This window comes from Talpa occidentalis, unplaced genomic scaffold, assembly GCF_014898055.3.
Source record: "Talpa occidentalis isolate TD23 unplaced genomic scaffold, MPIMG_talOcc4v2.1 talOcc4.14, whole genome shotgun sequence".
Classification (NCBI taxonomy): Eukaryota; Metazoa; Chordata; class Mammalia; order Eulipotyphla; family Talpidae; genus Talpa; species Talpa occidentalis.
Genome location: NW_023601433.1, coordinates 85,089,162 through 85,105,111, shown reverse-complemented (window position 1 = coordinate 85,105,111; position 15,950 = coordinate 85,089,162). Strand labels below are relative to the sequence as shown.

At 47.6% G+C, this 15,950-nt stretch overlaps 1 protein-coding gene across 1 annotated transcript in view; it reads right to left on the bottom strand.

The window, feature by feature from the left end:
* Positions 1-2,302: 2,302 nt before the first annotated feature.
* BRAP (BRCA1 associated protein) overlaps positions 2,303-15,950 on the bottom strand; it is a 32,142-nt gene continuing 18,494 nt past the window's right edge. Inside the window, exons 10-12 of the mRNA XM_037511160.2 lie at positions 13,644-13,733; positions 8,338-8,441; positions 2,303-6,001 (exon numbers count right to left, since the gene is read on the bottom strand). Coding sequence (XP_037367057.1) covers positions 5,638-6,001; positions 8,338-8,441; positions 13,644-13,733 — 558 coding nt within the window. The 3' untranslated portion in view covers positions 2,303-5,637. The remainder of the gene's footprint in view (positions 6,002-8,337; positions 8,442-13,643; positions 13,734-15,950) is intronic.

Genomic DNA, 15,950 nt, shown 5'->3' with positions numbered 1-15,950 from the left:
AGAAGCGGGCAGCTTGGCGGGGCTTATGATTTTGGGGATTACCCTGGTTCTGAAAAGCAGAGGAGCATTCTTATTTGCTACTGTGAGGGGCAAAGAGGCCGCAGGCAGAGGGGAACCCAGCACACGGGAGAGCTTCAGTCACGCTCGGGCCTAACGGAGCCAGGAATCTCGCCAAAGAGAAAGTGCAGGGTTGGCAGCCGGCGAGAGATTCTGTATGGACTTTTAGGAAAGATTCTGGGCCAGAGCACGGGGCCTCCTCCTTGGGGCCAGCTGAGTTCTGGCAGCACCCCCCCTCTCCTGGCCCAGGCAAATTCCCACATAACTGAGACCGAGTTGGGGGGTGGGGGGCGGGCTGGAGGCTCGGTGCTCCTCCGGCTGCCTGCAGCAGCCTGAGCCTTCTGCAGTGAGCCCCGCTTGGGATCCCAGCCAGTGAGTGTTGATTTTCCGCAGCATGGAGACAAATGCAATGAAGCTGTTTTCCTGAGGCATGCATTTTGGAAAGAAGATTTTAATTTTTTTCCCCAAGGACAGGTGGGGCAGGGAGGAGGGGAGCCGTGACGTGGCCCTCCTACTGCGGTCCTTTCTGCAAAATCGTTCTGGGCTCATGGTTTCCGCATGAACATAAACTAATGAGCTAGAATGCGTGAGTGGGCACCGCTCAGGCTAAGTCTTTCACAAAGGATAATTCCTGGAAAATGCAGCTGGAGGACCCTCTGGCTGCGTGTGATAAGTCAGCGCGTTTGTTCTGCGCTGGAGTGTTGCCAAGAGGGACTCTCCTCGTTTCTCCTAGAATTTTCCACTTACTCTTCTTCACTTCTAGGGCTTTCTCTGTGATCTGTTCTGCCCCAGAAATTAGTTCTCCTTCCTCCTTTGCAGTTAGCACCAGCGCCTTCTGGTGCTAAGCCTTATGGTAATGATGTAAAACAATCCAGGCAAATTCCTCAAGTGGTGGAAACACCCTATTCTTTTAATGGCACTCGGCTGCTGTCAGTCCTCTAGGGAAGGTTCAAACTTTTTGCCTGTTAACTGGGCCACAGCCCAGGGAGCGAGTACTTCAAATCAGGAATCGATGCAGCTGGAGGCAGTCTCCGTGGGCTCCTTTCTAAATAAGGGTTAGTCCGGGACCTGCTGCTCCTTTCGGTAAAAGGCATCTCCACCGAGGTCAGGTCGGAAATTGTGTCTCCTCGCCCACCTTTATGCTCAGCGCAATCTTTTGAAAGGAATTGAACCATCCATCATATTACACTAGGGTCCTGGGCATCGTAAACCTTCAGGTTCATTGCAGGCGATTTCACGGACTCCCCCACCCTGGACAAACCTCTCTGCATTTATTTTGAGGCTGAACCTGAAAGGAGTTTTGGGTCAGCGGATTTAGAACACGGTCTGAAAAGAAGCAAAGCTGCTTTAGTTCACTTAGTGTGCTTGGTAATTAGCCTTGGAGTAACAAATGTTATCTGCACCAGGCAGCTCCGTGCCAAGTACCGAAACCACATTTTCCAGATGATTCCAGTGAGGTTTCTGACCCAAACAATTCAGCATTAGGCCTCAAAGACCAGTCATCTTGTATAAAACAACAGATCGTTCCTCTCTTTCTGGCCTTCTTTAATGCAGCAAGAATGCAAAATCCAGATTAAGAACCAACTGCAATGCTCTCTAAGCTTCCAGAATTACAGCGAGAGACTGCTCAATATGAAAAGTCTATGAGCCAGAGTCGGAAATAGTTTTGGCTTCTGGAAGGACAGCTTTCAAAATGAATGTCTGATTGAACCTACTGTCATAGTGAGCATTCAGAGAGCACATGTGAGTTTCAGGGGTAGGGTAAGGAGGGTTGTCATGTAGAGGTAAATGGAAACTGTCATTATAAAATCAAGAGGGTCTGGAAGAGGCCCTACCTCTCCCCACCCCCCAAAAGTAAAAAACAAAAACAAAAACAAAAAAACACAACAAAGCAGCCTTATATAACCTCCTGAAGTCCCCTAATGCACCAATGCGAAGAAGAACGTGTTTTGTTTACATGTGGGGAAAAAACTGGAGAAGAGACATTACCTGGCCCTGGAGTAAAACAGAACTTGTAGGGTAAAGAAAATGTCAGGCTTTTCTGCCCTTCCGCCATCAGGATAGATGATGGATCCTTGTCCTGAATGCATGCCTGATGGCGGGCACCTGGAATAGGGTGTGGGCATAGGTAGATGGGATTCAGCTGAGCTAAGACTGTGCTTTTTAAGGGCAGCGTCACGGGGGGATGCCAGCAGCACCAGTAGCAGCAGTAGAAGCCGAAGCAGACGCCGAAAGAGAAGCTGAGAAGCAGCAGAACGAACGCCAGAGAGTCCAGATAGAGTGAAGACTTGCTGGGGGCTGGGAGGCTGGCAGGCCAGCACCCCTGCCTGCCATATGCCTGGAGAACCCCAAATAAAAAACCTGCAAAACTACTGAGGACTCTGACTCCTCCTTTACCCGGTCTGCATGGGATCAGAAAACCTGCACCGTGTCCAGTCCTGCCCTTACAGAACTCCTGATGGCAAAGTCTTTTTACCCTATTACTCCTTCATTCTCTGCGGTCATTTAAACATTCTAACTTTCAAAGCTGCATCTGTTGCTGTGTTCACTACACAGATGCGCTAGGACTCCCGTGCAGGAATATCCGCCGGTCAGAACAGAGGCCTGGCCGGCAGCAGAGGCCAGAGAACACGCTGGCTTCCTAGACTGGTTTAAGGGGATGGCCAGGTCTGGGTAGTTTTGATGTTCGCAGGCATCATTAAGGAGCCTGGAGCTGGTTCTTAAAAAGACTCCTGAAAATTTTCCCTTCCCCTGCCAAGTGAGAAGCAGAGCAGCAGAATCACCGCGACAGTTAATACAGCATGATCCTGGAGACAACAAAACCGCTTTCCTCAAATGCTGAGTGACTTTCCTTTTTTTGCATGAGCCCGTGGACTTCATCACACCCGCCAAAATTTGCCACCAGCCCGAGCAATGTGGCACCATACACAGCAGCCAAGTCTCTAGGGTAGTGTTTGTAGCTGGTGTATCCCGACTGCAATGGGAGAGGGGTTTCCAAGAGATGACAGAAGGTTGTTCATTCGTGACTTGCCAAATTCTCCACACTCGACTGACTGGCTGTTTAAATCAGTTTCTCAGCGCTTCTGATGAGGACAACTTCAGCATGCGAGCAGGGAGGGGTAGTTGCTTCAGTGCTTGGTACTGCCCATTTGTGCCAGTTTCCTATAATGAAACCACCCCGGTGCCGGGCCCGGGAAAAAAAGTCCCAGGTCGCTTTCAGTTTGCAAAAGAGTTATGTGCCGGGTCTTCTCGACCCACCAAATTCAGGTCGGTTTCCCTAGTCTGTCTCCGGTTCAGTGACATTTTACTAGCGCGGGCAGTTGGAGCAAAGGGGCAGAGAGACAGGCATCCTGGCTGCGCACTAACTTGCTGTGGGGTTGACTTATAGGCTGCTTTTTAAAATCCAGACCACCGACACTTTCTTAGATGATTTAAATCAGCTTCTCAAGCAAATGTCAATCAGAGAGAAACACATTTCACACCGGGCGAGATCATTTCAAAGTTTGGTTATTTTAATGTGATTTCATTGTTCAAGGTAGTATGGATATGTTAAGTGGTTCACTTGCAACCAGGAAAACACTAACAGCTTCTATCTTATGTAATTTTGTCAAAATCAAACAGGACTCTGACCATTAATTTTTTGTTTTCTTTACATATCTTGGTAAGGTTTTTTTTTTTTTTCCTGGAACAATTTCTTAAACCTTCAAGTAGTTTGGAAACATTTGCCTAGTTGCTCATTCCTCTGAGCCCAGCCTTTCAGAACATTTATCCCACCTGGACTGAAAAGCTCTCTTCTCCCAGCTGGTGGCAGGGCTGCTTGATGGAGGTGATCACTGAGAAATGAGGATCAAGCAAGCTTTGCAAACTACTTCCAATTCTCTTAATTAGTATGCTGCGATCCACCCCAGCTTCCACAAGGTCAGACAGGCAAAACAAGTACTTGGCCAAAAAAGCAAGATTCTAACTAGTGTAAAAATAGATTTTAAATAAAATAGAATCTCTATAGGAAAGAGAATTAAGTTACTACATTCCCACCCTTGCTTTAGGACATCTGTGTGTATTTATATATGTAGGTCCAAGAGGGACTTAGAGAGTTGGTCTGCCCTAAGTAGAAATTGAGAATGTCTGAGTACATTCATTTTGCAAAGTTACAGGTAAGGTTCTTTGGGAAATGCCGCAGCACATCCCTCAACAACGAATGGTTAGCGACACAGCTGGTGCGCCCACAGGTTAACATGTAAGACGTCAGGTCAAAGGGAATGAGGCCGAACCAAAGGCTATAAAACATTTCTGGAAGTGTAATACCTTGAAAACTTTGGCTAGTTATAAGAAGAAAAAATAAAACCAAACCAAACCACCCCAAGCCCATCATTTCACAGTATGTCCCTTAACCATCCAGCTACCGCTTTTGCGAACTGACTTGTAACGCAGATCTTACATTCCTTGTGCTCAGTCACTGAGTATGACAAATTATTGGATGCTTAGGTTTCTCGAGAAAGTACACAGCCCCTCTGTTGACCCTCAACGAGCACTGCAGGCCGCTGTAAAGGGGGCTCTGTTAAAATTCTGATTTTCAGATTGAGAAACAGCCTTTGGTTCTATCTTGAAAGCATAACTGAAAATCTGCCCAAGCTCCCTCTAGCCGCAACCTGAACACACCGCCCAGTCTTTTGTAAACATTCAGAAAATACTGATCCCAGCAAAATACACAACCAGCGAGGCAGAGACCGCCCTCCACATCTTCACACGGCTGGCAAATGTGCCTGCTTATTCTTGCTAGACGTGAGGAAATCCACTCTGAGATTCGACTCTTGGAGCCACTACTGAGCCTCCTTCTTACAGGAGATTCATAATGGAGTGTGGAGCCACCATAAATAAACCAACGGAAACGCCACCATTTTTCTACACTGGGTCTACTTGGTCTGCCCTCGGTTGTTTGCTTTTCCTGGCTGGTTCCAGAGCAAGAAGAGGCGGCTGCTGGTGATAGGCCAGTGCCTGGGTTACAGGCCCAGCCTCTTCATGTAACATTCAACCAATTCTTCAATTCCCTAGAGGGGGGGAGGGAGGGAAGACAATGATGAGACTCATGCTAGGGACATTTCATAAACCCTCAGCAGCCAGTGGGAACCTCACCTTACAGCAGCTGCTATGAGCTCAGAGAGGTTTGGTGCTTCTGTGCGAGGTAATGTTACCTTTGAGGTTACCAAAAAAATCCAATGTCTTAAAGCCCCCAGCAGTGAAGGTCAAATATGCCAACTCAATAAATACAAAGGAAAAATGCACGGCAGAGTGGGGGCATCTGTCAAGTAGGAAGGCAAAATGGTCATCAGAATGTCTGAGGTTAGTGAACATTACAGCTGAAAAGAGCAGCCACCTCTCCAGACAGTCTGTGTCCAGCAGCTCCCCGAGCCGGCGCCCTCTGCACCCGCCACACCACACACTAGCAAATGAAACCCCAAACAACTGCGGCTTGATCCTCACTTGTGCTTATTCGGGGTCCACCCTCACATTTAGCTGAAGGCCCCAGCACACCCTCGCCATGCCTGGGCAAAGTCTCAAGGACGGCCATTTCTCTAAAGGTCACTTGCCCCTCTTGCTGCGGCCCTTCCTGGAGGGCAGCTTCCCACTGCTGCCCGAGGGTGGGGGGCTGGGGGCCGCGGCCATGGCGATGTTGATCTGTCCCTCCTGGATCTCCTGCCGGGTCTCTGCCGGCAGGTGGTTGATCTTCTGCTGCGCCTCCAGGTAGAACATGACATCTCGCAGCTGCTCCTGGATCTCGGTGATCTGCAGATCCTTTTGGTCGCAGGCCTCCCTCAGAGCCCTCTCTTCTTCCTTCAGCTTGTTCTGCAGCAGGACCTGGTTGGCGCGCAAACATTTGTTCATTTCCTGCTCCTCTTTGAGTTCGGAGGTGAGTTTGGCCACTTTGGCGTTCAGCTGAGCGCACCTTTCGGGAACAAAGAAAGACAAATGCGCGTTTTTTTTCTTTGGCTGACAGTCCCCTTTCTGCTCTGGGATGGAACGGAGGAGCCGCATTTCGGGCTCGGCATCTATTTAGGGCGGACTGCTCTCTCCTGCGTGAGTGGGGCTGGTGAGCAAACCTGCTACACCCAGCAGGGATTTTGCTCTGGTTAACCCTACTGTCGTTTCAAGACCCTTTTTTTTTAAGCGTTGGAAATTTTCAACAGCAGAAACTATTTTGTCATTCATGGTAAAATGTCTAATGCTGCTCTGTATAGCAGCTGGTGGTGAAAAATGTGGTTGAGAGATGATGCCTACGATAAGGAAGCTATGAGGAAAAGTGACATTCTTGGCGAGTCAAGCATTCTGACCTTGCTGCATTTGCTGGAGAAGGGTTTTCAAGAATAGGGAGTGCCCCATTCTTGAGGCTCAATCTCACTCATAAGTGAAGAATTACAAATTAAAACACTATGGAGATACCATTTTTATGAAGCAGAATGTCAAAGAGCTCAGCTGTGGGAAGAGGCGATCCCACACATCGGCACTGGTATGTGAGCCGGAATGGACTCTGCAGAAGCCAACTTGACAACACCCATGACAGGAAAGCCTCACAAGCCCCGGGACACAGCTCTTCCCCTCCTAGGAAAGGATCCAACACCACAGGCCCACTCAGCACTGCGCTGAAGGATACTGGAGAGAGACGCTCATTGCAGTGTTATTTATTATTGGTTGTTTTTTTTTTTTTAAAGATTTATTTTATTTATGCATACAAGAACTATGGCCTAGGTCAGAGGTGGGGGTTGTGTGTGTGTGAAAGGATTTACCAGAGACAGAGTGGGGAACAGAACAGGTGGATTTACTGAAATACACTGCTGAGGGGAGCAGCGGGTGAGACAGGAGAGGTCTGCCGCGCCATGTGGGTCAGCTCCCTGGCCAGGGATCAAACTTGTGCTGAGTGGCTGGCAATAGCTTGATAGTGCTGAGATTTAACCCCTGCCCCACCAGGGAGGCCCCCTGCAGCATTGTTTATAGTAGTCAAGACAAGGCAGGTGAAAAGTCCATCAACAGGGACCTGGTTAAAACGGTGATGGGCCTTTCATTCTAGAAAATATTGGGCAGCAAATATCAGGATTGATCTAGATGTGTCAATGTGAAAAAAAATCCTCAAAACAGAATATTTTACCAAATAGTATTATTCTAGTTTTATAGGAAAAAAAGAGCGTGTATGTGAGATGTCACATGGGCATGGCAAAGGTCTCAAGGATAAACATTCCATGGTGCTGTCTAGACAGCAGGGTTGGGTGGTGGGGTGGGGCGGGGGGCGGAGTTTGAAAGAAAAGTTCCAGTTTTAATTTTTTAATACAGTTCAACATGTTGAGGTGCTGCATGTAAAGGAGAAGTTTTAGATTTTGTTGCTGTTAATGTTGCCGTGTTGTTTTTACAACAGTTAAGAGAACCTCTGGTGAAGAGTTTCTGTGTTGGGTGCTGAAAAATTCTGGAAGCAGAGAGTGGTGGTAACCATGTATTTTGAATATATTGAATATACTTACTGCCACTGAATTATCACTTAAAAAATGATTACATTGGGACATTTCATGTTATGTAATATTTTATCACAGACACACAAATTCTATTTTAAAAAACCCTGCCGTTTGGCACTTAGGGAAAAAACAGAAGAAGGATTTAAGGGCATTCTTGGTACTATTTTGCAATGTTTGTATAAATCAAAATTTATACAAAATTGAAAAAAAAACTTTTACAGGAACATGTATCCCCCTTAAATTTATGTCAGGCATTTGTCTAGAGGAAAAATCCAAAGATTTTAAACCAGAAAGCTAATTTTTCCACCACCTTCCCAAAACACAGTAGTAAAATCTGTTCTTGCCACGTGGCTCATGGGTTTTTTGCTCCATACTCAACGTCTTTGGCCTTTAATTCTTGTCTAAGCCAGACATATGCCATCCCCAGCCCAGACACAGCCCAACAACCAGGTCTCTGTCGCCATAGCGCAGAAAAGTCGCAACTCTGGGCAGAAGGAAGACGCTTCTGCAAGCAAAACTGGAAGTGCTTTGCACAGACCGCAGCAGAGACGAGAGGAGAGCCCTGGCACCCCACGTGGCGCCCATCTGCCACCAGCCCCGTGTTTTCTAACAAATAGGAAGTCACAGTAAGTTTGCTTCGAATAGACAGAGGAGCCCCCTGAAAGCCTGGTGATGTGCACACCCGAAGTGCATGTGTTCCCGCGGCACGAAGGAAACAAGCTGCTTATGGGAACTGCTACAATCAAACAGCGAATTTGAAGAACAGACCAGTTATACCTACTTTCTTTCCACAGACTGCTTTTCTTTAAGGAGATCGTTGAGTCTGTGCTCTAGAGTGTCACATTTCTCAATTGTTTCTTTAAATTTGGTCTTCATGTTGTTAATCTGCAAGTGCAAACAGAGATCAGCGTCACTCACAATGACAAAGTCATGTGGCCTTTGGGGCTGATGTCACAATTTTTTTTTTTCAGTTACTGTATGTAATTTTGAAGAACAGAACTTCGAAAGGTAAGACAATGGTTGGAAAGCATTTTTGACAACAGGAGCAAAAACTTCTGAGATATCCTGCTTCCCTGACTTTTTCTCTACCAGGATGAACACGGGGTCGGGAGTTGTTGCACGAGGCACAAGAAACTGCTCAGAAGCAGAGCAAGCTTCCTGCAGAAGAAAAGGAGCTGGAGCATCACAGGCCAGACCACAGTCCCCCATTCTTAATTCTCCATCGTTTCCCGCTGTTGAGTGTGTGTGTATAACTAGTTTATACTACAGTATCTTAAAAACTTGACAGGATTCTGAAATTCTGGTGTATTACGCGTCAGAAGGCAACAATCCCAGCCAAGGGTCTCTTAAGTGTAGCTAGACAGACACGGGTTTCACTCAGGTGTGACGATCGACAGATTTGGGAAATGTCTCCACTGTTCTAAGGACACCAGACGATGATGAGGTGGCGAGGGAAGCAGTGAGGTTGGATGGATCATGACAGAGTAATAATAGGAACTGAAAGTGACTGAGAACTTAAATCCTTTGACTGGGTGTTTATTTATTTATTTAAAAGATTTTATTTATGTATGTATACAAGAACTGGGGTAAAGGCCAGAAGTGTGTGGGGGTGAGAGGATTCGCCAGAGACAGTGGGGAGCAGAACAGGTGGATCTACTGAAATACACTGCTGAGGGGAGCATCGGGTGAGAAAAGGAGAGGTCTGCCGTGCCATGTGGGTCAGCTCCCTGGCCAGGGGATCGAACTTGTGCTGCTGTGGCTGTTGACAGCTTCATAGTGCTGAGACTTAACCTCTGCACTGCCAGGGAGGCCCTGGCTGGGTGTTTTATAAGCAGTATCTTATAAGCCTATGACTTATGTGTATTTAAACTTTTTACAGAAATGGAGTCTTTGAGAAAACCAAGGTAGTTTGTTCAAGATAACCTTGTCAGAGTAGGGTGGGTCTAGCACTAGACCTCAAATCTGGGCTCAAAGTCAGACTCTAAACACTCTGCACACTACACTGTAAATCAAAGCTACAGCAAGGGAAAAGAGACCTCTGGGCAAGATCTAAACTCTTAGCAGGACCCGTGGTAAACGCAGTATCCTTTATTCAGGGAAAGGGCTATTACTTTTAACATTTTCTTTTTAAACATCTGCCACATTGGCCTCCATGGTGGCGCAGCGGTTGAGCGCTGGGTTGTGAAGCTGCCCGCAGCCTCTGCAGCGCCGGTTCGATTCCCGGCTGTTCCCCGGCCACTGGAGGAGGGTCCCGTATGGCACGCAGACCTCTCCTGCCGCCCGCTGCTCCCCTCAGCAGTGTACTTCGGTCCTTCTGCCTGCTCTGCTCCCCGCTCTGGCTCTGGTGAATTCTCTCACCCTCCCGCGCTTCTGACTGTACCCAGTGCTTGTATAAACAAATAAATAAATCTTAAAAAAACCCAACAAAACATAAACATCTGCCACATGGCCTGCCTAGAAGGTCTCTAACAGCACTGTTTTGTTTTGAGTAAGTGAATAACTGCTTTGTAGAAATTAACTTTATAGGGCCTCCCTGGTGGCCCAGGGGTTAAAGTCTCAGAGCTACTGAGCTATCACCAGCCACTGTAAGGACAGCCTTCTCCTTGTTCTTCACACATGGCCCCACAAAAACTGAAGACGTTCAAGGGGATATAAGCGTCACTTTCTAGAACAGGCTCTTCTCACAGGCTATAAGAATTATACCACCTAAGCCACTCCACAGTGAATTTCCGCTTTACCCTCACCCAAACACACACCTTAATCTTTAATGAAGCCCACAAAAAAGAAACCCTGTCAGTTACTGGTTTTCCCTGCATGCACTCTACCCTGGAGGTGCCAATGATCAGAGGACAGGTCAGAAGAGGACAGTGGCAAGAACAAAAGTCTGGCTCCATCCATTAACTTATGGATCAGAGATATTTGTTATTAGAAAACAAAACATTCTTGGGCCTTCCCAGTGGTGCAGCGGTCGAGCGCTGGGCTGCAAAGCTGCCTGAAGCCTCTGCAGCGCCGGTTCGATCCCCAGTCACCGGGCAAGGGTCCCACATGGCGCGCAGACTTCTCCTGCCGCCCGCTGCTCCCCTCAGCAGTGAATTTCATCTGTCTGCCTGTTCTGCTCCCCACTCTGGCTCTGGTGAATTCTCTCACCCTCCCGCGCTTCTGACTATACCCAGTGTTTGTATAAATAAATAAATAAATAAATCTTTAAAAAAAAAAAAGAAAACAAAACATTCTTTTCAAGCCTTGTGCTTGGCCTCATCTTAGCTTCACCTAAAAGTAAACCCAAGCTTCAGCTTTTCGTTTCCCCGCCCCTTGACTTGCTTCTCGCGGTCACGGGCGGGGAATGCAGTTAATCCTAGGGCATGTGAGCAGGCGGGGAGAACGCTGAGTTTAGCTCAAGGGTCAGCACAAAGTGCTTCTGATAGCCGCAGTATGGAGCCTTAGGAAAGCCCACTGGGAGGCGGCCCGGGCTGCCAGGGCTCCTCTCCAGCCTCCGTGGCTGGACATTAAGCAGCCGGGGACACGCACTCCTGTGTGCTGCTGGGGCTCACCTTCCCAGGTCCTCCAATCAAGTCTTACTCAGAACCTGCGTGTATAGGGACCTTGGGAGTTTCTGGAAAGGCACTTCCACTGTTTGTAAGGTTCTTGTGAGAATTTCACCAAGAACTTGTAACTAGAGATCATTTTAAAGTGGGTGTTAAGTCTTAATTAATTAATTAATTTTTAAGATTTATTTATTTATACAAGCACTGGGGTACAGGCCAGAGGCGTGGGAGGGTGAGAGAATCCACCAGAGACAGAGCGGGAGCAGAACAGGCAGAAGGATCCTCAACCCACTGCGCCACTGGGGAGGCCTGAGCCTTAATTTAAAAGCCTGGCTTTTAGGGCCTTCCCGGTGGCACAGGGGTTAAAAACAGCACTATTAAGCTACTGCCAGCCACTGCAGCACGAATTCAATCCCTGGCCAGCCACGGAGCAACCCACATGGCACAGCAGATCTCTCCTGTTTCGCCCACTGTTCCCCTCAGCCGTGTATTTCAGCAGATCTGCCTGTTCTGCTCCTCACTCTCTCTGGCGACTCCTCTCACCTCCTGTACCTCTGGCTTACACCCCAGTTCCTGTATGTATAAATAAATAAATATTTAAAAATAAATAAATAAAAATAAAACCCTGACTTTTAAATCATTTACAGGCATATGCAGAAACTGGGGTCCGTGGGCCTGGTACAAAGCAAGAGCTAGGCTTGCCTGCTGAGCTCCAGGGTAATCTGAGCCACCTCAGAGGTCAGCCCCAAGCCCAGCTCTGTGGTCCCCATCTGGAGGCCCAGTTATTGACAAGGATCCACAAAGACACTATAGTATCATTTCAAAAGATGGAAGGTGTTCATTAACATACTAAGGGAATCAATGAATTATGAACACTGTCCGAGGGTCCTGAAAATGGTTTCTAGGGCTCTACAATACATAAACCCTCAAGTGCTCACTGGTGCTCAAATCCCATCCTTTGCAACTCTTGGGTGCTCGTGCTGGAGACACAGGGAAAGTCAAGCAGAGGATTCTGGGCTTCCTCTGGTCTTCCACCAAAGTAACACTTTTCTCTTTTATGTTGGAGCAGTGAATGGTGTCCTTTTTTTTTTTTTTTAAAGATTTATTTTATTTTTACAAGAACTGGGGTACAGGTCAGAGGCGCAGGAGGGTGAGCGAATTCACCAGAGACAGAGCAGGGAGCAGAACAGGCAGACGTACCAGAGATACTGCTGAGGGGAGCAGTGGGTGAAGCAGGAGAGGTCTGCCACGCCATGTGGGTATCTCCCTGGCCGGCTGGGAATTGAACCCGGGCTGCAGAGGCTGCAGACAGCTTCACAGTGAGGCGCTCAACCCACTGCACCACTGGGGAGGCCCTAATGGTATCTTCTTTAATAGATTTTGTTAGAATTTGAAGACCACCGCTCCAGGGCCAACAAGGCATGCAGTGCCCATTGCAGCATCTCTGCCCAGTTTTATTCCCATTAATTTTGAAGCACCATTCTGTGCCTCAGAAGCCCACGTGCAGCTCCCCAGGCAGCTGTTCCCAGTGCAAACCAACTGGTTGACTCAAATTACAAACCCTCATATGCATCAATTTTTTAATGGAATTGCACAAGACACTAGAAAACCCAATGAAGTGAACAAAAACAAGACCCCCCCTACCCCCACCCCCACCAATACCAAAATACTCAAACTTTTAAATCCAAGCTTTCTTTTTTTCTCCCTTTTTAGGGTACATGCCAGATATTTTATTTCTATTTCTTCTTTAACCTTAGCTTAGTAGGTATAGAGCTCAGCATATAATCAACTTTTAATACATTCTTCCTGATATACTAATCCCAGCTGAGAATATAAGTCTGCTTCCCTCATCTTCTTAAATTATGCTTAGCTGATTACATTTTCTCTTCCTTTTCCTCTTTTTGACGAATTTTATTCTCACGGTGGTCTCGAATTTCTTGTTCCTGATACTGCCTTCGGGGGCTAAGTCTGCAGTTAATGACCACATAGGTATTTGCCACTTCTCTCTGGAATCCTGATCTAGAATTGCATCCAGGGGGAGCCAACTGATTCTACTTCCTGTTTTCTGTTTGCTCCCCACTCTCCCAGCTTTACTGAGATACAACTGACATAGAACAAAGGTTTCATTTTACAGGCAAAACAGATGTCTAGGGCCTCCCTGGTGGCGCAAGGGGTTAAGACGCAACCTATGAAGCTGTCTGCAGCCTCTGCAGTACGAGTTCGATGCCCTAGCCGGCAACCCACATGGCGCAGCAGACCTTTCCAGTCTCGCCCACTGCTCCCCTCAGCAGTGTACTTCAGTCAATCCACCTGTTCTGTTCCCCGCTCTGTCTCTGGTGAATACTCTCACCCCCCATACTTCTGGCCTGTACCTCAGCTCTTGCATGCATAAATAAATAAATCTTTAAAAAACAAATGAAACAGATGTCTACCAGGAGGAGGCTCAGGCACCCACTGCCTCCTGCCTCTGCCCCCTCCCACCCCACGTCAGACTGCCCTGACCCTTGGGCTAGCAGCAGTCACCGGATGATGACCATCTTACCTCCTCTGCTGTGTCCTTCTCGATCCGAACTATCTTGTTTTCCCAGTAGATTCTCTGAGATTCCAGCTGACTTGTTAGTAAATATGAATACTGGAAACAAAGAGAATAGACACCAAAACGTAAGTCACTGTTGCTGGTCTCTAAAACCTGGCTTTTAATGACTCACGGAAGACTAAGACTAACTCCCAGAATGTACATGATACCTTGGTTCCACTCTACTCAGCAAACCAGGGGAACAGAGATGAAAATGTACACTCCTGTCCTCCGACGCTTACAGTCTAGCCAGGGAGTGTCAGAGGAACACACATTTTAAAAAGATCTCATATTCCTGTTCAAGATGACTTTCAGGAGAACCACGTTTTTTAAAGCAAAGTGTAAACTGAATTAGCTCATCCATCCACTTCCCCTCCAGGAAGCAGTTCCTGTCCCCCCAGCCTTGGGTCCCACGCCCTGCTTCTCAGTGACCTCAGCATGGCACCTATGACCTGCCTGTCTCCTTGACTGGACTGTGAACTCTTTGCAAGTGAGGGGTGTACTTCATGCACCCCAGTGCCTGGCGCATGCCAGATGTCATGAGACGCGTGCTGCCGGGCTGCAGGGATGGATGAGCGGTGCTGTGCAGGAACAGGGTAAGGACAGACAGCTTAGGACGGGTACAGGTTGGGTTCAGGTAGAAGTGCTGGGAGATGAGATCTGAGCAGGCTCCCAACAGACAGGAGGAAGAGACAGACAATGGAGAAATCTGATTCCAGAGAACTACCAGGCCCAGATGCAAGCTGTCAACACTCAGGACCTCTTCGAGAATAGCAACACCAGTGCGGCAGGGGTGAAGGGTATGGAGACAGGGCTCATTGAGAAAGGATGGTGGGAGAGTGTTGCCATGTCAATGTATGAATGTAAGCACCCAAGGGGAGGGAGTTTGTTCAATGCTGTGCTCCCAGCACTGAGGATGGTGGCTGACAGGAGTCCTCAGCAAATGTCCACGGAAGGAACATTCTTTTTTTTTTTTTTTTTTTTTTTTTTAAAGATTTATTTATTTGTTTATTTATACAAGCACTGGGTACAGTCAGAAGCGCGGGAGGGTGAGAGAATTCACCAGAGCCAGAGCGGGGAGCAGAGCAGGCAGAAGGACCGAAGGACACTGCTGAGGGGAGCAGCGGGCGGCAGGAGAGGTCTGCGCGCCATGTGGGACCCTCCTCCGGTGGCCGCAGCCGGGGATCGAACTGGCGCTGCGGAGGCTGCGGGCAGCTTCGCAACCCAGCGCTCAATCGCTGCGCCACTGGGGAGGCCCAGGAACATTCTTATAGTCAATGTGGAAGCATGACTTAAGCTTTTACTTATTTATTTATTATTTTTTTAATTATTATAATTTTTATTTTTATATTCCCCATACAATTGTGACCCCCTTATTTTGACCCCAATCCCTCCCCTCCCCGCCCTCTACCCCTCATAGAGTGTCTCTGGTTCATAGTTGTTTGTTGATTTTGATTTTTACTTTCTTTCTTTCTTTTTTCTTAAAGATTTAGTTTTATTTATTTATACATGCACTGGGTACAGTCAGAAGCGCGGGAGGGTGAGAGGATTCACCAGAGCCAGAGCGGGGAGCAGAGCAGGCAGAAGGACCGAAGTACACTGCTGAGGGGAGCAGCGGGCGGCAGGAGAGATCTGCGCGCCCTGTAGGACCCTCCTCTGGTGGCCGGGGAGCAGCTGGGGATTGAACTGGCGCTGCAGAGCCTGCGGGCAGCTTCGCAACCCAGTGCTCAACCACTGCTCAGTCAGGCCCTGATTTTTACTTTCTTATAATTACTTAAGCTTTTAAATATCTGTTTTCTCCCAAGGTTAAGGCATTGGTTTTCAAAACAATCTTTTTCAAAGTTTATATAAAACAGGACTCACATGTTAAATTTCCCCTTCATTCATATAAAATTTACACTGCATCAATTCAGAGATGGAATTGACTGCTCTGCTCTGAGGAAAAATCAGATTGTGCTAATTTTGCTCTTTTTCAAAGATGTGAATACTCCAAGACAGCTTGACATATCTGAGCTTCAAGTTCACAAACTGTCGCCCATTTTACACGTGAAAAGGCTTCCCAGCCAAGGAGAGATGCCCTTGGAGCTCCCTCATTCTGACCCAGTCTGAGAAGCCTTTACCTGCTACTGAGATTCTCAACCTCCAGTTTTATTACAGTTTCAGGGGACAACCTTAATACTGAGATTGTGACAACACATTGAAAATAACAAGGCATGGGGCCTCCCAGATGACCTAGGGGTTAAGACTTAGTATTATCACCATGACGGCCTGAGT